At 42.8% G+C, this 25,006-nt stretch overlaps 1 protein-coding gene across 6 annotated transcripts in view; it reads left to right on the forward strand.

The window, feature by feature from the left end:
• The window catches only part of LOC132835063 (primary cilium assembly protein FAM149B1-like), a 209,422-nt gene that overhangs the window by 131,478 nt on the left and 52,938 nt on the right, over window positions 1-25,006 (forward strand). For 4 of the 6 annotated variants that reach the window (XR_009647276.1, XM_060854323.1, XM_060854326.1 and 1 more), the window contains 2 exons: window positions 4,113-4,163; window positions 4,494-4,718. The exons of 1 other annotated variant lie outside the window; for it this stretch is intronic. Coding sequence is in view for 4 of the 5 variants with exons in the window: in XM_060854323.1 (XP_060710306.1) it covers window positions 4,113-4,163; window positions 4,494-4,718 (276 nt within the window). In the remaining variant the exon portion in view is untranslated. The remainder of the gene's footprint in view (window positions 1-4,112; window positions 4,164-4,493; window positions 4,719-25,006) is intronic. One more of the 6 variants, XM_060854324.1, reaches the window with a different exon arrangement.

Raw genomic sequence — 25,006 nt, forward strand, 5'->3', positions numbered from 1 at the left:
TACATGTGACAACAATACACTAACTCAATATTAAGAAGTCAATTCATATCCAGTTAACAAGAATTACTCTTTCAGAAATTTGCTTTGACCCAGTCTATGCACCTTACTTTCTAGATGACTTGTTCACATCACTAATAGCTTCTAATATTTACACTGCTCCTGATCACAGGATAACCTCACCTGTTTTCTCTCTTCTACCTTTCTTCAAAACTATGTTTGCACTGGCTACCTTCTAATCTATAAGATCTGTACATAGAATTATTGAATCCCGACAATACAGCCCATCAAGTCCCCACTGACTCTCTGGGAGCCTTCCAACCAGAGCCAGAATCCCAATCTATCCCCATCACACCATATTAACCATGACTAACCCACCTAGTCTGCACATCCTGGACACCACAGATAATTTAGCATGGCCAATCCACCGAACCTGCACATCTTTAGTCTGTAGAAGGAAAACCGAGCAACCAGAGGCAACCCACATAGGCACGGAGAGAACATACAAACTCCACAAGGACGGTCATCCAGGGCTGCATAAACTTGAGAGTTATGGAAAATCAAAACCAACGAATTCCTCATGTCTGCAACCATCTATTATAAAATCTTAGTATGAAGGCGATCAGTTCTAAATAGAAATTGTAGTTTTGGGATTTGAATTACATTCTTCAATTGCTATGTTAGTGCAGCCCCCAAATCTAAATCCTCGTTGTGCTAGAGATTCATGCAGTACTCAAGCAGAGGATTCCCATTAGCATAAGGCCTGTCCCAAAACAGAAGCTTAATGGTACCTTATTTTTTATTATTCAAATGTGAAGGGAACTTTAAAAGACAATTGGGTGGATACGTGAATAGGAAAGGTTTGAAGGGATGTGGCCAGTTGGAATTAGTTTACTTTGGGATTAGGTTTGGCATGGACTGGCTGGACAGAAGGGTCTGCTACCATGCTATATGACTATGACTGTATGACTCACCTCTTCAGGTAAGATTGATAAAACATTCATAGTTATAACTCCCACTGTGGATATGCACTTAGAAGATCCAGAATTCAATTTTGAATTTTTTTTCACAGGAATGTTGGCTAATCCCAGAAGCCTAAGAATCGACCATTCAGACCCTTATATTAGTCTGTGGTCAAGCTGATATCTGTACAGTAATGTTGTGGAAATGCAAGATGAGTGAGAGGGAAGAACTGAGGGAGGTTAATGTTAATACAGAAATGGTGCTGTTAAAATTGAGGCAATTGAAGGTGGATAAATCCCCAAGTCTGATAATCTACATCCCAGAGTACTCAACGAAGTGGCTCGAGAAATAGTTGATGCATTGTAGGTCATTTTCCAGGATTCTGTAGATTCTGTAAGAGTCCTTGCAGATTGGAGGGTAGCCAATCTTACTCCAATATTCAAAAAGGGAGGTAGAGAGAAATCAGGAAATTATAAACCAGGAAATATAACATCGGTAGTGGGGAAAATTCCCGAATCCATTAACAAGGGCTTTATAGCAGACCAATTAGAAAGCAGTGGCAGAATCAGACCAAGTCAGCATAGATTTATGAAGGGGAAATCATGCTTGACAAATCTGTTGGAATTCTATGACGATGTAACTAGTAGAGTTGACAAGGGGGAGCCCTTGATGTGTTATTTCTTTCAGAATGCGTTTGACAGAGTCTCGCATAACAGATTATTTTGCAAGATTAAAGTGCATGGGATTGGGGGAAGTGTATTGAAATGGATAGAAAACTGGTTGGCAGAGAGGAAACAAACAGTAGGAATTAATGAGTCCTTTTCAAATTGTCAGGCACTAACTAGTGCGGTGCCACAGGGATTGGTGCTCGGACTCCAGCCATTCTCAATATATTAATGATTTGGGTGAGGGAACAAAATGTGGCATCTCAAAGTTTGCAGATGATACTAAGTTGGGTGGGAAGGTGAACTGTGACGAGGATGCAGAGATCCTTCAGCATGGTCTAGCAGGTTTGGTGAGTAGGCACATCAATGCCAGATGCAGTATAATTTGGATATGTGCAAAGTTATTCACTTCGGAAACAAAAACAGGAAGGCAGATTACTACCTGAATTGGGAGAGGGAAGTTGCATCAGGACCTGGGTGTCCTTGTGCACCAGTCGCTGAAAGTAAGCTTGCAGATGCAGTAGGCCATAAAGAAGGCAAATGTGTTAGCTTTTATTGCAAGAGGTTTTGAATACAAGGGCAGGGATGTGTTGTTGCAGTTGTATAGGACCTTAGTGAGGCCACACCTAGAATATCGTGTGTAGTTTTGGTCTCCTTTTCTAAAGAAGGATGCTCTTGCTCTTGAGGGAATGCAGCAAAAGTTTACCAGGCTGATACCAGGGATGGTGGAACTGATGTATGAGGAGAGAGTGACTAGACTAGGATTGTTTTCGCTGGAGTTCAGACAAGTAAGTGGGTGATCTCATCGAGACTTATAAATTCTAACAGGACTACACAGGGTAAATGCAGTGGGTATGTTCCCCATGGTGGGTGCATCCAGAACCAGGGGTCACAGTCTGAGGATTATTGGTGGACCATTTAGGACAGAGATGAAGAGACATTTCTTCACCCAAAAAGTGGTGAGCCTGTGGAATTTATTACCACAGAAAATAGTTAATGCCAAAACATTGAGTGTATTCAAGAGGTGGCGAGATATAGCACATGAGGCGAATGGAATCAAAGGTTATGGGAAAAAAACAGGATTAGGCTATCGAGATGAATGATCAGCCATGATCGTGATCAATGGCAGAGCAGGCTCGGATAGCCAAATGGCCTTCCCCTGTTTCATTCTTCTGTTCCTTGATTCAAATTTCAAGATGGTATGTCTTTGTTTTGCATACCACACAACAGAAGAAACGTTTCTCTGTACCTACACTATTTTGATTATTTTTAGTCATTTATGGGATGTGGGTGTCACCCACTAGAACAGTATTTAATACTTATCTCTGATTAACCTTAAGAAGGTAGTGGTGAGCTACCTTCTTGAACTGCTGCACCCCATGTGCTGCAAGTAGAGCCACAGTGCTCTACGGGAGGGAGTTCCAGGATTTTGACTCTAATGCTGAAGGAACAACGATACATTTTGAGTCAGGGTGATGAGTGGCTTGGAATGCCCCTATCTATCTCAATGGAAACGGCTATAGGTTTGCAAGGTGTTTTCTAAGGAGTTTGAATTAACTTCTTCAGTTCACCTTGTGAATGGTCTCCACTGCTGCTACTTAGGTGGTGGATGTCGATGGATGTGCTGCTAACCAAGCAGGTTGCTTTGAACTGTAGTAAAGCTTCTTGAATTTTTTATATTTATTAGTTTGTGGGATGTGAGCATCACCAGCTGGCCAGCATTTATTGCCCATCCCTAGTTATCTTTGAGAAGGTGATGGTAAGCTGCCTTCTTGAACTGTTGCAGTCCATCTGCTGTAGATAGACATGGTAGCAATTGGTACAACTAAATAATTTGCCTGGCCATTTAAGAGGGCAATTGAGAGTCAACAACATTGCTGTGGGTCTGGAGTCACATGTAAGCCAAACCAGTGAGGATGGCAGATTTCCTTCTCTCTCGGACATCAGTGAACTAGATGAGTTTTTCCAACAATTGACAATGATTTCATGGTCATCATTAGATTCTTAATCCCAGATTTATTTTTTGAGCAGCACTCATCCATGTAAGAATGAAGAATGCTGTCATGTTCCTGACTTGTCCCTTGGACAATTAGGCAGGCTTTGGGGAGTTGGGTGGTAAATTACTCACACTGCAGGTTTCCTAGCCTCTGAATTCATAATAGTTTTAAGTATGATAATTAGATCACTGCTCAATTGTCTATATTTGAGAGAATACAAATAATTTTTATGTAACTAGACCTTATCATTTTTATTGTATAAATTAGCATAAGTAAGAAAATTATGTAGCATCTGATTTTGAAAGCATAAATTGTATTTACTGTGTTATAGCTGATCTGCTACATGTGCAGTGGACAAGTGCAGTAGATAGCCCAAATATAGACAAGGTTGAGAATCATCTCTTTTGATTTAAGTGTCAAAGTAGGTGTTTATATCTTGCAACATACTTTACATTCTTGTAGCATTTATTTTATTTATTCTACTATCTAGAACTCAAAGTATAGCTATCAGCAGTGGCAACTTCTGGATGGACTGTACCATGTAAGTTTGAAGAGAAATGTCAATTAAACTAAATTTTCAAATGAAAAGTACATACTTAATCAAAATGTTTTGTTTTTATTTCAGAGTGGGACAAGGTTAATATTGAGTTGCAGAGTCAGTTCTGTTCACATGTTCATGGACAGTAATTCCACACACATATTTCAAAATTAATACATTACTGAGAGATATGATTTTAGGTTATTGTCACTGAAGGAGGAGTGAGGCAGAGTTGGATAAATTGGGGTTGATTCATGGGGCGAGGGGGATCAGGAGTACTTCAAAGAGGTGACAGAGAGATTCTTGAATTGGTTATGATGAATTTGATTGCAGGGATCAAAATGAGAGACCTGTTCTGCGACCACGTTCAAGCATCATCTCTTCAAACCATTTTCGAGCAAACCATCTGTTGGAACCTAGTGTTACCTCTCTGTCCTACCCAGTTCCTTCTGCACGACGGCGCAATCCTCCTCGGACCCTGCACCCAATACATTCCAGTCTATGTCACTCTGGAACTCCAGCTGAATCCATTGATGAAGTGGTGCAGGGTATACGGCTGTAAGTATATAAAGCATAGAATGTAGGAAAGTATAGAAGTGAAAAATATTCTGCAATGTGGATGGTATTTCCCTTCAATCAGCTACACCACCATAGATCTATCAAATTTTCCTTTAAATTCTCTTATTCGGGTGTTTCCATTCCTTTTCATTTCACATGCTGACAATCCTCTACTTTTTTTTATTTATTCATTCCCGGGATGAGGGCATAACTGGCTAGGACAGCACTTATTGCCCATTCTTAATTTTCCCAGAGGGTGTCCCCATTACCTGACCTCTATGGATTAACAGTCTAGTGATAATGCCACTAGACCATCACCTCCCCTTGCTAAAATATGCATCTTCCCTCTGAGACACTGATCTCTGGCACGAGAGTTTGTGACATCTACATATTTGTTCACTTAAAGATCTTGAATATTTGTGTTTGTTTCTCTATCCGCAATTCTAGGGCCACGAGAGTTTTCTTCCAGGTAATCACACTTATGCTTTTTGTGTTTTGCAAACATTGCTGTTATATTACATATGTGAATACAAATCATTTATGTGTATCAATCCTAACTTTGATCCATGGGATTCATCATTACTCATTACCTCTCCAGATTGAAAAACAACTATCTTTATCAAATGCCTTCTATGTAGCATCTTATTGAAAACAAGTTTTAAGCCATTTCCTTTTACACTGATGTGATGTTGTCCAGTGGTCTGCTGCCTCTATCCTAACTTCCACTAAGTATCATTATCCCTTACCTCACTGTTATTCATTGGCTCCCAATTCAGGAATTCCTCACATTTAGAATGTGTTCAAATCCTTCCATGATCAGCTTCTCCTTTCAGCACCCCACCCTTACCACCATCACTTTAACCCCCAAGACTGTCTGAATCCCATTGGTGCACAATTGACAGTAATATTTTGAAGTGGCATGAAATGTTTTACAACTTTAAGGCATGATATAACTGTAAGTTGTCACTGTTATTGTCCAGTTGTCTTTTAAAAAAAAAACTTTTGATGGTTTTCTTCTTATTTCATTAAAATTTGCATTTCCAGTTAAGTATCTTCCTATTTGTTTCAATTTCCCTCCAATTGTATCATTGTTCCTCAGTGTTACTCTTTTTATTTAGATTGCCCATTTTTTTCACTTCATTCTCTTGAACTACACAGAACACAGCCTACTTCTTATTTCTCTTTCGAAAAATGCTGGGTACTTCAAATATTATCTGATTATATTTCAGATCTCGAGTGTTTTCACAATGTTGGTTCTCAATTTCAGTTCATTCTTAATTTAATTATAGGCCATTGCTGGACAAATTGTCAAGACTCCACACCTCTATTGTCACTTACATTATTATTGTGTCTTTAGGTCATTAGAACCGTTATTGTTGAGTTTAACTCTCATTTCAGAGACCTCAACGTCACAGATGCCAAACTTCAGAAAATTTGATTTATAGATACTGGAGTGTATACATTGTGACATCATAGAATAATAGTCATATAGCATGAAAACAGACTATTTGGCCCAACTCGTCCATGCCGGCCTGGTTTCCGAAACTGAAGTAGTCCCATTTGTCTGTATTTGGCTCATATCCTGCTAAATCTATCCATGTACCTGTTCAAATATCTTTTAAATGTTATAACTGTACTCGCCTCTACCACTTCCTCTGGCAGTTCGTTCCATATACGGGCCCCTATCTATGTGAACACATTGCCCCTCAGGTCCCTTTTAAATCTTCCCTGTCTCAGTTTACACCTATGCCATCTAGTTTTGGACTCGTTTTGGAGAAAAGATCTTGGCTATTCACCGTATCTATGTTCTTCATGATTATGTAAACCTTTATAAAGTCACCTGATAGGGAATTCCAAAGGGTTTTTACATAGAAACATAGAAAACATAGAACATAGAAAAATACAGCGCAGTACAGGCCCTTCGGCCCTCGATGTTGCGCCGACCGAAGCCTACCTAACCTACACTAGCCCAATAACCTCCATATGCTTATCTAATGCCCGCTTAAATGACCATAAAGAGGGAGAGTCCACCACTGCTACTGGCAGGGCATTCCATGAACTCACAACCCGCTGAGTAAAGAATCTACCCCTAACATCTGTCCTATACCTACCACCCCTTAATTTAAAGCTGTGTCCCCTAGTAACAGCTGACTCCATTAGCGGAAAAAGGTTCTCACTGTCAACCCTATCTAAACCCCTAATCATCTTGTACACCTGTATCAAATCTCCCCTAAACCTTCTTTCCTCCAATGAGAACAGCCCCAAGTGCCTCAGCCTTTCCTCATACGATCTTCCTACCATGCCAGGCAACATCCTGGTAAACCTCCTCTGCACTCGTTCCAATGCCTCCACATCCTTCCTATAGTATGGCGACCAAAACTGCACACAATACTCCAGATGAGGCCGCACCAGAGTCTTATACAACTGCAACATGACCTCAGAACTGAGGAACTCAATTCCTCTACCAAAAAAGCCTGGTACACCATATGCCTTCTTCACAGCACTATTTACCTGGGTGGCAACTTTCAGAGATCTGTGTACATGGACACCAAGATCCCTCTGCTCATCCACGCTACCATTAGCCCAGTAATCCATCTTCTTGTCACTCCTACCAAAGTGAATGACTTCACACTTAGCTACATTGAACTCCATTTGCCACCTTTCTGCCCAGCTCTGCAACTTAACTATATCCTGCTGTAACTTGCCACATCCTTCGTCGCTGTCCACAACTCCACCGACTTCCGTGTCATCCACAAACTTGCTCACCCAGCCTTCAAGCCCCTCTAGGTCATTTATAAAAATGACAAACAGCAATGGTTCCAAAACAGATCCTTGTGGAACACAATACATTAAGGACAAAAGAGGAACTAGGGAGGCAATAGGGCCCCTTCAAGATTAGCATGGCCATCTATGTGTGGAACCGCAGGAGAAGGAAGAGATACTAAATGAGCATTTTGCATCAGTGTTTACTGTGGACAAGATATGGAAGATAGAGAACTTGGGAAATAAATAGCAACATCTTGAAAAATGTCCATATTACAGAGAAAGAGGTGCTGGACGTCTTAAAAAGCATAAAGGTGGATAAGTCCCCAGCACATGATAAAGTTAATGTTTCACATGTAATACTTCTTCAGGACTGCGGGTGGGTGGGTGAGAGGTGGGTGGGGGGGGGGGGGGGGGGGGGGGGGGGGCGGAGCGCAGATGCAGATAAAGGGAGTGGCCGGGGCAGGGTAGTGATGTGGGGATAGGTGGAGACAGGTAGAGGGTACGACCTGGTTAATTGATGGGAGGAATGAATCCAGTTGGTGGCTACAAAGAAAGGTCGATGAGAGGAAGGGAAGGGACTGGGAAGGGAGATGATGATGGGCAGGGACATTATTTGAAATTGGAGAACTCAGTGTTGAGTCCTCCGGGCTGTAAGCTGCCAGATGGAAGATGAGGTGCTGTTCCTCCAATTTGCGGATTGATTCATTTTAGCAAAGGAGGAGGCCAAGGATGGTCATGTCGGAAAGGGACTGGGAAGGAAATTAAGATTGCCAGTGACTGGGAGGTCAGGCCAGTCTCTGCAGGCTCGGCTGAGATGCTTGGCGAAATGTTCCCTTAGTAAGGTGGCATGGTGGCTCAGTGGTTAGCACTGTTGCCTCAGAGCACCAGGGTCCTGGGTTTGATTCTAGCCTCAGGCAGACTGTCCGTGTGGAGCTTGCACATTCTCCCTGTGTCTGCGTGGGTTTCCTCTGGGTGCTCCAGTTTCTTCCCAGAGTTCAAAGCTGGTCAGGTGAATTGGCCATGCTAATAATGCTAGGTGTATTAGTCAGAGGGAAATAGGTCTGGGTGGGTTACTCTTCAGAGGGTCGGTGTGGACTGGTTGGGCAGAAGGGCCTGTTTCCACACAATAGGGAATCTAATCTTTACGTTTGGTCTCACCACCATATCGAGAGCACCAGATATAATAAATTAGGTTGGAGGAGAGGCAGGTAAACCCCTGTCTCACCTGGAAGGACTGTTTGGGGCCCTGGGTGGAAGTGAAGAGGGTGGTGTGCCAGCAGGTTTTGCATCTTTTCCAATTGCAGGGAAAGAGACCTGGGAATTTGGGGAGCGGGGGGCACGGTTGATGGAGAGAGTGCCGCTAACCAAGGATTAGTGAAGGGATCGGTCCTTGTGGAAGGCGGAGAGGGGTGGGCTGGGGAAGATGTTCTTGGTGATGGGGTTGAATTGGATGCAGAGACTGGGGGCGGGGTGGTACGTGAGGACAAGAAGGACTCTTGTCTTTATTGCAGGGTTTTTTTGACAGGGGTTAGAGCAGTGAAACAGGGAATGGAGGCAGTGTGGTGGAGGGCTGTCTGGATGACAGAGTGGGGAAAAGCACATTGTTTGAAATAGGTGAACATCTGAGATGTTTGGGAGTGGAATGTACCACTAAGGTAGACTGGAGGTTGGCTAATGGAGTGCCACTAATTAAGGAAGGCGGTAAGGAGAAACCAGGGAACTGTAGACTGCTGAACCTTACATCAGTGGTGAAAACAAGTTATTGGAGAGAGGATAGGATGTACATGTATTTGGAAAGGCAAGAACTGATTTAGGATGGTCAACGTGGCTTTGTGTGTGGGAAATTGTGTCTCATTAACTTGATTGAGTTTTTTGAAGAAGTAACGAAAAGGATTGATGAAGGCAGAGTGGTGGACGTGATCTGTATGGACTTTAGTAAGGCATTCACCAATGTTCCTCATGGCAGACTGGTTAGCAAGGTTAGATCTCATGGAATACAGGGAGACTAGTCATTTGGATACAAAACTGGCTCGAAGGTGGGAGACAGAGGGTGATGGAAAATTGCTTTTCAGACTGGAGGCCTGTGACCAGCAGTATAGCGGAAGGATCGGTTCTGGGTCCATGGATATAAATGATTTGGATGTGAACATAAGAGGTACGGTTTGTAAATTTACAGATGACACCAAATTGGAAGTTAGTGGACAGCAAAGAAGGTTACCTCACAGTACAACTAGACTTTAATCAGATGGACCAATGGGCTGAGGATTGGCACATGGAATTTAATTTCGATTGCAGGTGCTGCAGTGGAAAGGCAGATTTGAGCAGGACTTCCATATTTTATGGTAAAATCCTGAGGAATTTTGCTGAACAAAGACCTTGGAGTGCTGGTTCATAGCTCCTTGAAAGGGTAGTCACAGGTTGATAGGGTAGTGAAGAAAGCATTTGGAATGTTTGCCTTCATTGGTCAGTACATTGAGTACAGGAGTGGGAGGTCATGTTGCAGCTGTGCAGGACATTGGTTGGGCCACTTTTGGAATACTGAATTCAATTCTGCTCTGTCTGACATAGGAAGGATGTTACAAAACTTGAAATGGTTCACAAAAGATTTTAAAAGGCTGTTGTCAGGATTAGGCGCTTTGACTTGTCGGGAGGGACTGAAGAGGCTGAGGCTCTTTTCCATGAAGCGTCAGGGCTGAGCGGTAACCTTATAGAAGTTTAAAAAATCAAGAGGGGCAATGGATGTGGTGAATAGCCAAAGACTTTTTTTCCCAGAGTGGGGGACACCAAACTAGAGAGCATAGGTTTAAGGTGAGAGGGGAAGGATTTAAAAGGAGGATCTGTGGGGCAACTTTTTCACACAGAGGGTGGTGCATAAATGGAATGAGCTGCCAGTGGAAGTGATAGAGGCTGGTATAATTATAACATTTAAAAGGCATCTGGATGAATATATGAACAGGAAGGTTTTAGAAGAATCTGGGCCAAGTGCAGGCAAATGAGACTAAATTAATTTGGATACAAAACTGGCTCGAAGGTGGGAGATAGAGGGTGATGGAAAATTGCTTTTCAGACTGGAGGCCAGTGACCAGCTGTATAGCGCAAGGATCGGTGCTGGGTCCATGTATATAAATGATTTGGATGTGAACATAGGAGGTACGGTTTGTAAATTTACAGATGACACCAAATTGGAGGTTAGTGGACAGCAAAGAAGGTTACCTCACAATACAACTAGACCTTAATCAGATGGACCAATGGGCTGAGGATTGGCACATGGAATTTAATTTCGATTGCAGGTGCTGCAGTGGAAAGGCAGATTAGAGCAGGACTTCCATATTTTATGGTAAAATCCTGAGGAATTTTGCTGATCAAAGACCTTGGAGTTCTGGTTCATAGCTCCTTGAAAGGGTAGTCACAGGTTGATAAAATAGTGAAGGATATCTAGTGGGCATGGACGAGTTGGACAGAGGGTCTGTTTCCGTGCTGTACACCTCTCTGACTTTATGACCCCGAAGCCTCGTACGCACCAGGGAGAGAAAGTACCAACCTATCCATCCTCTCTCTATAACTCAAACTCAAACTCAGTAACATCCTTTTAAATCTTTGTTGCACCCTTCCGAATTTAGTAACATTCTTCCTGTAGCAGGGTTATCAGAATGATACACTGACCTCCCAGTGTGGCTTTATCAATATCTTGTGCAGCTCCAATACAGTGAAGACTTGTGCTGCACAACTTGCCACGACCCTAACCAAGCTGGAACAGTACAGCTACACTGATGTTTACTTGACAATATGGAAAATGCCTGGGTATGTCTTCTACACGAAAAGGACAAATCCAATCCAATTGCCGCCCAGCAGCCTGCTCTAGATCATCAGTAAAGTAATGAAAAATGTTATCAACAATCCCATTAAGCGTCACTTTCTGAGCAATAGCTTAATCACTGATGTTTAGTTTGAGTTCTTTTTAAGTCACTCCACTCCTGATCTCATTACAACCTTGGTTCAAACATGGTCAAAAGAACTGAACTCTAGTATACTGGTGAGAGTGACGGCCCTTGACATTAAGGCTACATTTGACACAAATAAGTACAAAGCAGCCTGCTTAGTAGTCACATCTATATTCACTGCCTCCACACTGATGCTCAGTCGTAGCAGTGCGTGCAATCTACAAGATGCACTGCAGAAATTCACCAAGGCTGCTTAGACATAACCTTCAAAACCCACTACCATCTAGAATGACAAGGGCAGCAGATATAAAGGAACATTAACACCTGAAAAATTCCCTCCAAGGCACTCATTGGGAAGAGAATCCCTACAGTGTGGAAGCAGGCCATTCACTTTATTGAGTCCACACCGACCTTCCAAAGAGCATCTCATCCAGACCCACACCCCCATTCTAACTCTGCATTTGTCGTGGCTAATCCATCTAGCTTGCACATTTTTGGACTGTGGAAGGAAACTGGAATTACTTACTCAGAACAGGAAACTCATGGAGACACAGGGAAAATGTGCAAACTCCACACAGAGTTGCCCAGGAGTGGAATCAAACATGGGACCCTGGTGCTGTGTGGGCAGCATGATGGCTCAACTGGCTGCATGGTGGCTCAGTGCTGTTCACTGAGCCACTATGCTGCCACTTGAGTCATCATGCTGCCCACTCGCTAGCCTGACTTGGAAATGTTTCGCCGTTCTTTCACTTGTCATTGAGTCAAAATCCTGGAACTTCCTCGTTGACAGAATTGTGGGTGCACCTCCATAAAATGGGCTGCAGTAGTTCAAGAAGACAGTTCACTTCCATCTTCTCAGCAGCAATTAGGAAAGGGCAATAAATACTTGCCCAGCTAGAGAAGCTCACCTCCTAAATGACTTTTTTTAGAAATCGTCTTTATATCAGTTCATCTATCTGTTTACAGTTCAGTTATCTATAAAAGACTCCAGAGTAATCCATCACACAGTAATAGATTTAGCTTTCGTTCCATATCCTTATTTAATCATTTTGTTTTTTGTATTCGGTAAAATATATGGTCACTGCTGCATTGGCTCAGTGGACTGGACGGTGTCTCAGTAAGCAGCTCTGGATTCTTCCCACTGTGCTACTGCTCCTGCTGCTTGTATCTACTTCTGTCGGAAAATCTGTTGTCATGGTTTATCACACTCATCTGTCTTGTCCCATCCTCACACATTCACCTGTAGCCACTTTGGGACATCCATCTTCCTGCTGCTTTTTATTTGCTTTTAGTTATGATTAACGAACTGAAACACTGATATTTCCTTTTTCAAGATTACTTTATTTATTTTTTCTCTTGCAATTTCAAGTACACACCTTAAATTATGCTATCTTATACGTGAAGCTTTCTTTGTAGACTGTAAATTTTATTCCGTTCTAAATTGTTGGTTCCAGTAACTATCCTTCTTATTCTAGAACTTTTTATACCACTTCATTATATCCAGATCCTCGTACCAAATAGAACCATTGGTTGTAGCTATTAAAGTCTCTGTTCCCCAGACAATAGAATCCTCCAGGTGAAAATGAGGAATGCTGGAGATCAGAGTCAAGATTAGAGTGGTGCTGGAAAAGCACAGCAGGTCAGGCAGCATCCAAGGAGCAGGAAAATAGACATTTCGGGCAAAAGCTCTTCATCAGGAATGAGGCAGGGAGCCTCTGAAGTGTAGATATAAATGGGAGGGGATGGGGCTGGGGAGAAGGTAGCCAAGAGTGCCCTTCCATACTCTCTGCAATTGCATCCTGCTGCAATTGTCACCTGACTTGAGATTGGAATGTTTTTCTTCATTGTCCCTCCACTTCCCTCTTTCAGTACTAACTTTTGTGCTATATTTTGTGAATGGATCAATTATTAAGGAGAGTAATAGCTGATATTCCCATCAGTCCTACCCCAAAGTCTCTCAGGACTGAACTCTGGTACTGCATTCCTTCAGTACTGTGTCTCTGCGAATGCACCACACTCTCAAAACTGGCCCTTCACCAGTGCAGCATCCTCCATATTACGCATGCAAGTATTTTTGAAAATTCGTTCATGAGATGTGGACATCGCTGACTGGAATTTTTGTACATCTCTGATTGAGACTTGAACTGATTGGCTTGCTGGGGCCATTTCAGAGAGCAATTAAGAGTCAACCACATTGCTGTGTACCTGGAGTCACATATATGACCAGGTGCGGATGGCAGATTTCCTTCCTAGAAGTGCATCGGTGAATGAGATGGATATCTACAAGAATCAGCATTGGCTACATAGTTGCCATTCAGCTAACTTTTACTTGAAATTTCATCATCTGTCACAGTGAAATTTTAACCCATGACCCAGAGAATAAGGATGGGTCACTGGAGTCTACTATCCCTCTCAGTCCTGAAGCTCTGTCAAGGTAGCATTTCCTCAGTATTGTCTCTGCGGTGGTGCAGCATTCTGTCACTACAGACACTCCAGTACTGCAGCATTTCCTCAGAACTCATAGCACTGAGTTTCTGTCACATGACTGAGGAGGCTGATCTTTGCATACATAGGGCAGGACTGTGCTCTGATTCCAAGCCAATTGGTGAAGTATGAAACCTGGATCAAATGCTCCCTTAATAATTATTTATTCATAAAACGTAACACAAAAGATGTTTGATTCCTACTTCCCAGTCCAGTGTTTCAATAGTCTATCTTTAGAAGTGGTCAAAATATTTAAATAAACAATGCCCTTTACCCATATATCTTAACAGTGAATATACTATTAACAGATTCCCCTTTGATTATGTAAAAAAAACTTCATAATGCACTCAAATAATTATAAGACAAATCAACGAAATTGAATGAATTTTCATGTGCTGTATGACCAGCCCGTTATAATATTTGGCATCACTCTTCCCAGATGTCCAACAATTATTTCAGCAAGTATTCTGTGTGCAAAGCAGTCTGGTAATTGATGACTTGTGTTGACATATTTTATGTTAAAGATCGTTATCCCTATTTTTTTTTTAATGCTAGTGAGGTCAGTCATAGAGTCATAGAGATGTACAGCATGGAAACAGACCCTTCGGTCCAACCCGTCCATGCCGACCAGTTATCCCAACCTAATCTAGTCCCACCTGCCAGCACCCAGCCCGTATCCCTCCAAACCCTTCTTATTCATATACCCATCCAAATGCCTCTTAAATGTTGCAATTGTATCAGCCTCCACCACATCACCTAGCAGCTCATTCCATACACGTACCACCCTCTGCATGAAAACATTGCCCCTTATGTCTCTTTTATATCTTTCCCCTCTCACCCTAAACCTATGCCATCTAGTTCTGGACTTCCCGACCCCAGGGAAAAGACTTTGTCTATTTATCCTATCCATGCCCCTCATAATTTTATAAACCTCTATAAGGTCACCCCTCAGCCTCCGACGCTCCAGGGAAAACAGCCCCAGCCTGTTCAGCCTCTCCCTGTAGCTCAGATCCTCCAACCCTGGCAACATCCTTGTAAATCTTTTCTGAACCCTTTCAAGTTTCACAACATCTTTCTGATAAGAAGGAGACCAGAATTGCACGCAATATTCCAACAGTGGCCTAGCCAATGTCCTGTACAGCTGCAACATGACCTCCCAACTCCTGTACTTAGTACTCTGACCAATAAAGGAAAGCATACCAAACGCCTTCTTCACTATCCTATCTACCTGCAACTCCATTTTTAAGGAGCTATGAACCTGCACTCCAAGGTCTCTTTGTTCAGCAACACTCCCTAGGGCTTTACCATTAAGTGTATAAAGTCCTGCTAAGATTTGCTTTTATCTACCTCGCATTTATCTGAATTAAACTTCATCTGCCACTTCTCAGCCCGTTGGCCCATCCTTAACCTTTTGTTGGCCATACTCTGTCACATGAAATTACCCCATAGTAAATGGTTATTCACATAGCATTCCTTGGACAAACCTTTCTCAGAATGACCCTTGTATAGAATTACTTTCAAAATGTTGCTTATTATTTATTATTATTAATAATTATTGGCTTACTTTTACATATACCATTTGCCACACTTAGGTTTCTGAGGACTAGGTCCAACATTGCTTCCTTGTGGATTGAGAAAGGTATCATACACATACCTGATACTCTTCTTCTCCTATGCTGTTTGGACTGTCCATATAATTAGCATATTTAATATTAATGTTTCAACTGTATTTTGTTACCATTTATATTTGCCAGCAAATTTGCTAATCATTCTACTTCTTTGCAGTTACATATTTTCTGAGCCCCTAGTTGTCAAGTCCCCTCTGTCTACTATATTAATTCCTCTTTTTTAAAATTCATTTCTGGGACTTGGGTGTTGCTGTCTGGCCAGCATTGATAGCCTATCCTTATTTGCCCTTGAGAAGGTGGTGATGAGCTGCCTTCTTGAATCGCTGCAGTCCACTTGCTGTGGGTTGACCCACAATGCCAGTAGGGAGGGAATTCCAGGAGTTTGACCCAAGGACTGTGAAGGAAGGGCGGTATATTTCCAAATCAGGATGGTAAGTGGCTTGGAGGGGAACTTGCAGTTGGTGGTGTTCCCAAGTACCTGTTGCCATTGTCCTTCTAGATTAACGTGGTTGTGGGTTTGAAAGGTGCTGTTGAAAGGTTTTTGGTGAATTTCTGCAGTTATTTCATTATTTCAATGAGCCACCATACCCTGCATCTCAGAGGAACTACAAAGAACAGAGGAAAATCACCGATAGAGTACATTCAAAAAGAATGGGTACCCAATGAACATATTCCACCGATTTCTCAGCATCAAACCCAAACAAGCAGACAAGAACATGCCCAGAAACCTAGCCACTCTCCCATACATCAAAGACATCTCGGAAATGACTGCCAGACTACTCAGACCTCTTGGAATCATGGTAACCCACAAACCCACCAACACACTAAAACAGCAGGTAGTGAACTTAAAAGTCCCTATACAGACAACAGGCAAAACTAATGTCATTTGCAAAATACCTTACAAGAACTGGAGGAAATACTACATTGGGCAAACTGACAAAACTAGCCACCAGGATACATGAACATCAACTAGCCACAAAAAGACATGACCCACTATCACTAGTAGCTTTACATACAGGTAAGGAAGAACACCACTTTGACTGGGACATTCATTCTAGGACAAGCCAAACAGAGACACGCCCAAGAATTCCTAGAAGCATGGCCTTCCAACCCTCGGAACTCTATTAACAAACACATCGATTTGGACCCCATCTACCACCCTCTAAGAAAAAAAACCAGGAAATGACATTACCAACCCAAGGAAATCTAAACATATCAATGGAAAGCGAGACATAACACCAGCATTTCACAGGAGGCTCACTGATGATGTTACCTTGTATAGTGACGAAATGTCTGAAAATGAACCTTGCAGCTCAGCGAGCAAACTTACATCCAGTTCTTTTGTCTGTGTTTGAACCAAGGCTGTAATACGTTCAGGAGCTGAGTGACCCTGGTGAAACCAAATCTGGGCATCACTGAGTAGGGTGTTGCTGAGCAGATGCTGCCCGATAGTACTATTGATGACCCCTTCCAGCAGTTTACTGATGATGGAGAGTAGACTGATTGGGCGGTAATTGGCCAGGTTGAATTTGTCCTGCATTTTGTGTACAGGACATACCTAGTGTGCAGTCAAAATTCCTGTTGTTTAATTTTGTTATTTGACAGGGTTTTGATTCTGCAGCATTTCTCTCATGAGTTACCATCCTCGTTGGTATTCAAAACTGAAAAATAGCTCGTGAGAGCTACGAACTTAGATGATTCCACCTTGTGCATTGTCCATGATCATCCATTTCCTGTATAAATCTCCCAGAGTTCCGACATGGCACAGGATACACATGCAGACGGTTCCAGTTAACTTACCTTGATAGTCTATCCAAAGACTTCTAAATCATTGAGACAACGGCCACTAATAACTTGATACTGAACTTGCCTTCTTATTAGTTTATAAATCTCTGCAGGTCACCCCTCAGCCTCCTACCCTTCAGAGAAAAATGTTCCAGTCTATCCAGCCTCTCCTTATAACTGAAATCCCCCAATTTCAGTAGCATCCTGATAAATCTTTCTAGCACCCCTTACAGTTAAGTAACTTGCTTCCTATAGCAGGGCAACCATATTGTACACAATACTCCAAAAGTGGCCTTAGCAGTGTTTTGTACATCTGTAACATGATGTCCCAACTCCTGTACTCAGTGCTCTGACTGATGAAGGCAAGTGTGCCAATCGCCGTTACCTCTGCACATTACTAGCATCTGTTGTCTTAGTTTCATGTCAGTGTCAGGAAACTCAGGTAATTATTGTTCGTCAATGCAGTTGATGTGACCATTTCAATATGGAGAAACGTATTAGCATATTATCCTCTTCACTTTGGACATTAGGTTTGAATTCCAGGCTGTTTGGGGCAGCATGATTAAATAAGTTACTTGTACAGAATTATCTAACATTTTGGCAGAAGGCATTATTCATGAGTTTAACTCAAATTAACTTTTTTTAAACATGTTGAAGAATTCCCACCAGGGCAATTTCTTTAGAGATTTGGGACTATTACTTTGAGCGATAATGGACAGCCATAGTGGAGTTAGCTTTATTGTTTAATTCATGCCATTCAAATCTGAGTGTACTGGTGGCGAAAACTGTATATCAGAAGGGAAAAGAGGATTCATTTGTACTTAGACAACCCCACAAATTGGCCAAAGAAAGTCTCAACTATCTTCACTCTCTTATATTAGGAAAAAAATCCCTGCCTTTCAACTTACCTCTTACTCAAAAAAAACGGCAGGTATGCTTGTTGTAGAGCCATAGTCATACAGCACGGCAACAGACCCTCAATCCAACCAGTCCATGCCAAATGTAATCTTAACCTAAACTAGCCCCAACTGCTGCTCCTGGCTCATATCCCTCCAAACCTTTCCTATTCATGTATCCATCCAAATGTCGATAGTGCCTGCCTCTACCATCTCCGCCAACAATGCATTCCAGGCTTCCACCATCCTTTGGATAAATATCTTTACATGTATATCTCCCATAAACTTTTCTCCTCTCTCCTTGAACCCATGATTCCTAATAATTGAGTTCCCCACTCTGTGGAAAAAGCTTCTTGCTATCCACCCTGTCTATACCTCTCAAGATTTTGTAGACCTCAATCAAGCCCCCTCAACCTTTGTCTTTCTAACGAAAATAATCCTAATCTACTCAACCTCTATTCAGAGCTAGCGCCCTTCTTATCAGGCAACATCCTGGTGAACCACCTCTGCACCCTTTCCAAAGCATCCACATCCTTTTGGTAATGTGGCGACCAGAACTATACACAGTATTACAAATGTAGCTAAACCAAAGTCCTATACTTTGTAACATGACATAACATTGAACATTACAGCGCAGTGTAGGTCCTTCAGCCCTCAATGTTGCGGCGACCTGTGAAACTAATGTGATGCCCACCTAACCTACACCATTCCATTATTATCTATATGTATGTCCAATGCCCATTTAAATATCCTTAACGGTTGCAGGCATGCCCCTACTACTCTCTGAGTAAAGAAACTACCCTGATATTTGTCCTAAATCTATCACCCTTCAATGTAAAGCTATGTCCCCTTAAGTTAGCCTTCACCATCTGAGGAAAAAGGCTTTTACTGTCCACCCTATCTAACCCTCTGATTATCTTCTACATCTCAATTAAGTCACCTCTTAACCTTTGTCTCTCCAACAAAAACAGCCTCAGTTTCCTCAGCCTTTCCTCATAAGACCTTCCTTCCATACCAGGCAACATCCTAATAAATCTCTGAACCCTTTCCAAAGCTTCCATATCCTTCCTATAATGCGTGACCAACACTGCACTCAGTACTCCAGTGTGGCCTTATCAGTGTCTTGTACAGCTGAAGCATGACCTCGTGGCTCCGAAACTCAATCCCCCTACCAATAAACGCCAACACACCATAAGCCTTCTTAACAACCCTATCAACCTGGTGGCAACTTTCCAGTTTTTATGCACCTGGACACCGAGATCTCTCTGTTCATCCACACTACCAAGAATTTTACCATTAGTCCAGTACTCTACATTTCTGTTACTTCTTCCGAAGTGAACAGCCTCACACTTTTCCGCATTAAACTCCATTTGCTACTCTCAGTTCAGTTCTGTATCTTACCTATGTGCCTCTGTAACTCACAATATCCTTTGGCACTATCCATAACTCTGCCTACCTTAGTGTCATCTGCAAATTTACTAACCCATCCTTCTATGCCCACATGCAGATCATTTATAAAAGTGACAAACAGCAGTGGCCCCAAAACAGATCCTTGTGGCACATCACTGATAACCGAGCTCCAGGATGACCATTTCCCATCAACCACCACTCTCTGTCTTCATTCAGTTAGCCAATTTCTGATCCAAACCGCAAAATCACCTTCAATCCCGAAACTCCTTATTTTGTGCAATAGCCTACTGTATGGAACCTTATCAAAAGCCTTACTGTGGTCCTTATACACCACATCAACTGCCTTACCTTCATCCACCTGTTTTGTCACCTTCTCGAAGAACTCAATAAGGTTTGTGAGGCATGACCTACCCTTCACAAAACCATGTTGACTATTCCTAATCAAATTATTCCTTTCCAGATGATTATAAATCCTATCTCTTATCACCTTTTTCAACACCTTACCCACAACCGAAGTAAGGCTCACTGGCCTACAATTACCAGGATTGTCCTGACTCACCTTCTTAAACAAGGGAACAACATTTGCTAACCTCCTATCTTCTGGCACTACTCCTGTCGCTAATGATAACATAAAGATTGAAGCCAAAGACTCTGCAATCCCCTCCCTGGCTTCCCAGAGAATCCGAGGATAAATCCCATCCGGTCCCGGGGTCTTATCTATTTTCAGATCTTCCAAAATTGCTAAAACCTCCTCTTTGTCAACTTCAATCCCATCTAATCTTGTAGCCTGTATCTTCCTATTCTCAATAATGTTGCCCTTTTCCAATGTGAATACTGACGAACAGTATTCATAAGTCGCTTTCCCTAAGTCCTCAGATTCCACACACAACTTTCCACTACTATCTTTGATTGACTCTAATCTTACTCTAGTCATTTCTTTTGGTGAGTGGCACGGTGGCACAGTGGTTAGCACTGCTGCCTCACAGCACCAGAGACCCGGGTTCAATTCCTGCCTCCGGCGACTGACTGTATGGAGGTGGCATATTCTCCCCATGTCTGTGTGGGTTTCCTCCCACAGTCTTAAAAAAAACTGTGCAGGTTAGGTGAATTGGCCATGCTAAATTACCCGTAATATTAGGAGAAGAGGTAAATGTAGGGTAATGGGTTGGTTGCGCTTTGGTGGGTCGGTGTGGACTTGTTGAGCCAAAGGGCCTGTTTCCACACCGCTAGTAATCTAATCTTTTATTCCTGATATACCTATAGAAGTCCTTAGGGTTTTCCTTGTAGGTGCCCACACCTCCCTTCTCACCTCCATCCAAGGCCCCAGAGGAGCCTTCCACATTCATCAAAGTTTCACCTGCACTTCCACAAATGTAATTTATTATATCTGTTGCTCCCAGTGCGGTCTCCTTTACATTGGAGAGAGTGGACGCCTTCTCGCAGAGCCCTATAGGGAACATCTCCGGGACACCTACACCAATTAACCCCACCACCTCATGGCCTAACATTCCAACTCCTCCTCCCCCTCTGCCGAGACATGCAGGTCCTAGGCCTCCTACACAACTATTCCCTCACCACCTGACTGCCCAGAGGAAGAACGTCTCATCTTCTGCCTCAGAACTCTTCAACCCCAGGACATTAATGTGGACTTCACCAGTTTCCTCATCTCCCCTCTTCCCACCTTACCCCAGTTCCAACCTGCCAGTTCAGCACCATTCTCATGACCTATCCTACCTGCCAATCTTCCTTCCCACCTATCCACTCCACCCTCCGACCTATCACCTTCATCCCCACCTCCATCCACCTATTTACGCTCTTAGCTATCTTCTCTGCAGCCCAGCCCCCAACCCATTTATCTCTCCACCCTGGGGGCTCCAAGCATCATTCCTGATGAAGGGCTCCTGCCCGAAACATTGATTTTCCTGCTCCTCGGATGCTGCCTGACCTGCTGTGCTTTTCCAGCACCACTCTAATCTTTTCCTTGATCCTATCTGCCAACAACTTCTCATCTCCCCTCTTGGCTCTTCTTAGCCCTCTCTTTAGATCTTTTCTGGCTAACTTATAACTCTTCAGCCTCCAAACTGAGCCTTCACGCCTCATCCTCACATAAGCCTTCCTCTTCCTCTTGAGAAGAGCTTCAACTTCTTTAGTAAACCATGGCTCCCTCTCTCAACATCTATCTCCCTGCCTAATAGGTATATACTTATCAAGGACCCGGAGTAGCTGTTCCTTGGATAAGCTCCACATTTCAAGTGTGTCCATGCCCTGCAGTTTCCTTCCCCATCTTATGCATCCTAAATCTTGCCTAAACACATCATAATTGCCTTTCCCCCATTTATACCTCTTTCCCTGCGGTATACACCTATCCCTGGATTAGTGGTGCTGGAAGAGCTCCTCGGATGCTGCCTGAACTGCTGTGCTCTTCCAGCACCACTAATCCAGAATCTGGTTTCCAGCATCTGCAGTCATTGCTTTTACCTATATACCTATTCCTGCCCATTGCTATTGTAAACATAATCGAATTATGTTCACTATCACCAAAGTACTCACCTACCTCTAAATCAAACACCAGTACCAAATCCAATATGGCATCGCCCCTTGTTGGCCTGTCTACATACTGAGTCAGAAAATCCTCCTGCACATCTTGAAAAAAAAACTGACCCATCTAAACTACTTGAACTAGCATATTTCTAGTCAGTATTGGGGAAGTTAAAGTGCCCCATAACAACTATCTTGTTACTCTCGCTCCAATCGAGAATCACCTTTGCTATCCTCTTCATCCCTGGAACAATTCGGAGGCCTATAGAAAACTCCCAACAGGGTGACCTCTCCTTTCCTGTTCCGAACCTCAGCACAAACTACCTCAGTGGATGAGTCCTCAAACATTATCTTTGGTGAATTAATACTACCCTTGATTAAAAATGCCACACCCCCGCCTCTTTTACCATTTTCTCTGTTCTTGCTGAAACATCTAAATCCCAGAATCTGCAACAACCATTCTTGTCCCTCCTCTAGCCATGTCTCTGAAATGACCACAACATTGAGATAACAGGTATCAACCCATGCTGCAAGTTCACCTTATTCCGGATGCTCCTGGCATTGAAGTACATACATTTCAAATCAACATCCTGATTGTTGGTGTCCTCTTGCGACCTTGTAAACCTATCCCTGACCTCACTACCCTCATGGCCTGCCAGCCCTTGTATGCAATACTCCGCCAATGAAGGAAAGCATGCTGTATGCCTTCCTGACCGCTCCATTGATATTCATTGCCACCTTTGGGGTACAATGGACCTGAATACCCAGGTCTCTCTGTACATCAATTTTCCTCAGGGCTTTTCCAATTACCAATAGTTCACTCCCCAGGGCTTTTCCATTTACCATATAGTTGTAATTTTATTTTTGATAAGCTTTTTGAAATTAGGTTAGTATTTTTTATTTGTTGATGAGATCGTGGTTTGGACAGTGCTGTCTCAGGAGCACTAGTGAATTTCTGCAGTGCATCGTGTTGCTTGCACATATTGCTAGCAATAATAGGTGGATGTAGGTGATGGAAGAAATAAATGTCTTTGGATGTGGTGTCAGTCAAGCCATATACTTTGTCCTTGATGGTTCAAGCTTCTTGAGTATTTTGGAGCTGCATCCATCCAGATTACTAGGAAGTATTCTGTCACAGTCTGAACTTACTTTTGGAGAACAGGCTTCAAAGTTTGGGAGAAGATTTGTAGCTCGGGTGCTCGTTGTTGTGGTTCTGTTCGCCGAGCTGGGAGTTTTTGTTGCAAACGTTTCGTCCCCTTTCTAGGTGACATCTTCAGTGCTTGGGAGCCTCCTGTGAAGCGCTTCTGTGCTGATTCCTCCGGCATTTATACTGGTTTGAATCTGCCGCTTCCAGTTGTCAGTTGCTGTCCGCTGCAGTGGTTGGTATATAGGGTCTAGTTCGATTTGTCTGTTGATAGAATTTGTGGATGAGTGCCATGCTTCTAGGAATTCCCTGGCTGTTCTCTGTTTGGCCTGCCCTATAATAATGGTGTTGTCCCAATCGAAGTCGTGTTGTTTGTCATCTGAGTGTACGGCTACTAGGGATAGCTGGTCGTGCCGTTTCATGGCTAGTTGGTGTTCATGGAGGCGGGTTGTTAGCTGTCTTCCTGTTTGTCCTATGTAGTGTTTTGTGCAGTCCTTGCATGGGATTTTGTACACTACATTGGTTTTGCTCCTGCTGGGTATTGGGTCCTTTGTCCTGGTGAGTTGTTGTCTGAGAATGGCTGTTGGTTTGTGTGCTATTATGAGTCCTAGTGGTCGCAGCAGTTTGGCTGTCAGTTCAGAACTGCTCCTGATGTATGGGAGTGTGGCCAGTCCTTTGGGTTGTGGCATGTCCTCATTTCGTTGTCTTTCTCTAAGGCATCTGTTGATGAAATTGCGCGGGTATCCGTTTTTGGTGAATACCTTGTATCAGTGTTCTTCTTCCTCTTTTTGTAGTTCAGGTGTGCTGCAGTGTGTTGTGGCCGTTTTGAATAATGTCCAGATGCAACTTCGTTTGTGTGTGTTGGGGTGGTTGCTTTCATAGTTCAGGACTTGGTCTGTGTGTGTGGCTTTTCTGTATACCTTCGTGGTGAATTCTCTGTTCGGTGTTCTTTGTACCATCACGCCCAGAATGGGAGCTGGTTGTCCTTTTCTTCCTCTCTTGTGAATCGGATTCTTGTGAGTGTGGCATTGATGATCCGGTGTGTGTTCTCTATTTCTGTGTTTTTAATGATTACAAAGGTGTTGTCCACGTATCTGACCCAGAGTTTGGGTTGTAATTGCGTTAAAACTGTTTTTTCTAACCTTTGCATTACTGCCTCTGCTATGAGTCCGGAGATCGGTGAACCCATGGGTGTTCAGTTGATTTGTTCATATATCTGGTTGTTGAATGTGAAGTGTGTTGTGAGGCACAGGTCCAGTAGTTTAAGTGTGCCATCTTTGTTAATAGGTTCAGCGTCTTGTTGTCTGTTATGTATGTCCAGCAGGTTGGATATTGTTTCTCTGGCTAGGGTTTTGTCAATAGAAGTGAACAGTGCCGTTACATCGAATGAGACCATGGTTTCTTCCTTGTCCATGTGTATATTTCTGATGATGTCCAAGAATTCTTGTGTTGACTGTATAGAGTGTCTGGATCCGCTGATCAGGTGTTTCAGTTTCTGTTGTAGCTCTTTAGCCAGTTTGTGTGATGGTGTTCCTGGTAGTGATACTATGGGTCTGAGTGGGATGTCTGGTTTGTGTACTTTAGGTAGTCCATAGAATCTGGGGGTGTTGTTGCTTTCCGGTTTCATTCTTTGTAGGTCAGACCTGGTTATCTGTCCGTTTTTTTGTAGATTCCTCAGTGTGTTTTTTATCCTATT

This window comes from Hemiscyllium ocellatum, chromosome 43 (genome assembly GCF_020745735.1).
Source record: "Hemiscyllium ocellatum isolate sHemOce1 chromosome 43, sHemOce1.pat.X.cur, whole genome shotgun sequence".
Classification (NCBI taxonomy): Eukaryota; Metazoa; Chordata; class Chondrichthyes; order Orectolobiformes; family Hemiscylliidae; genus Hemiscyllium; species Hemiscyllium ocellatum.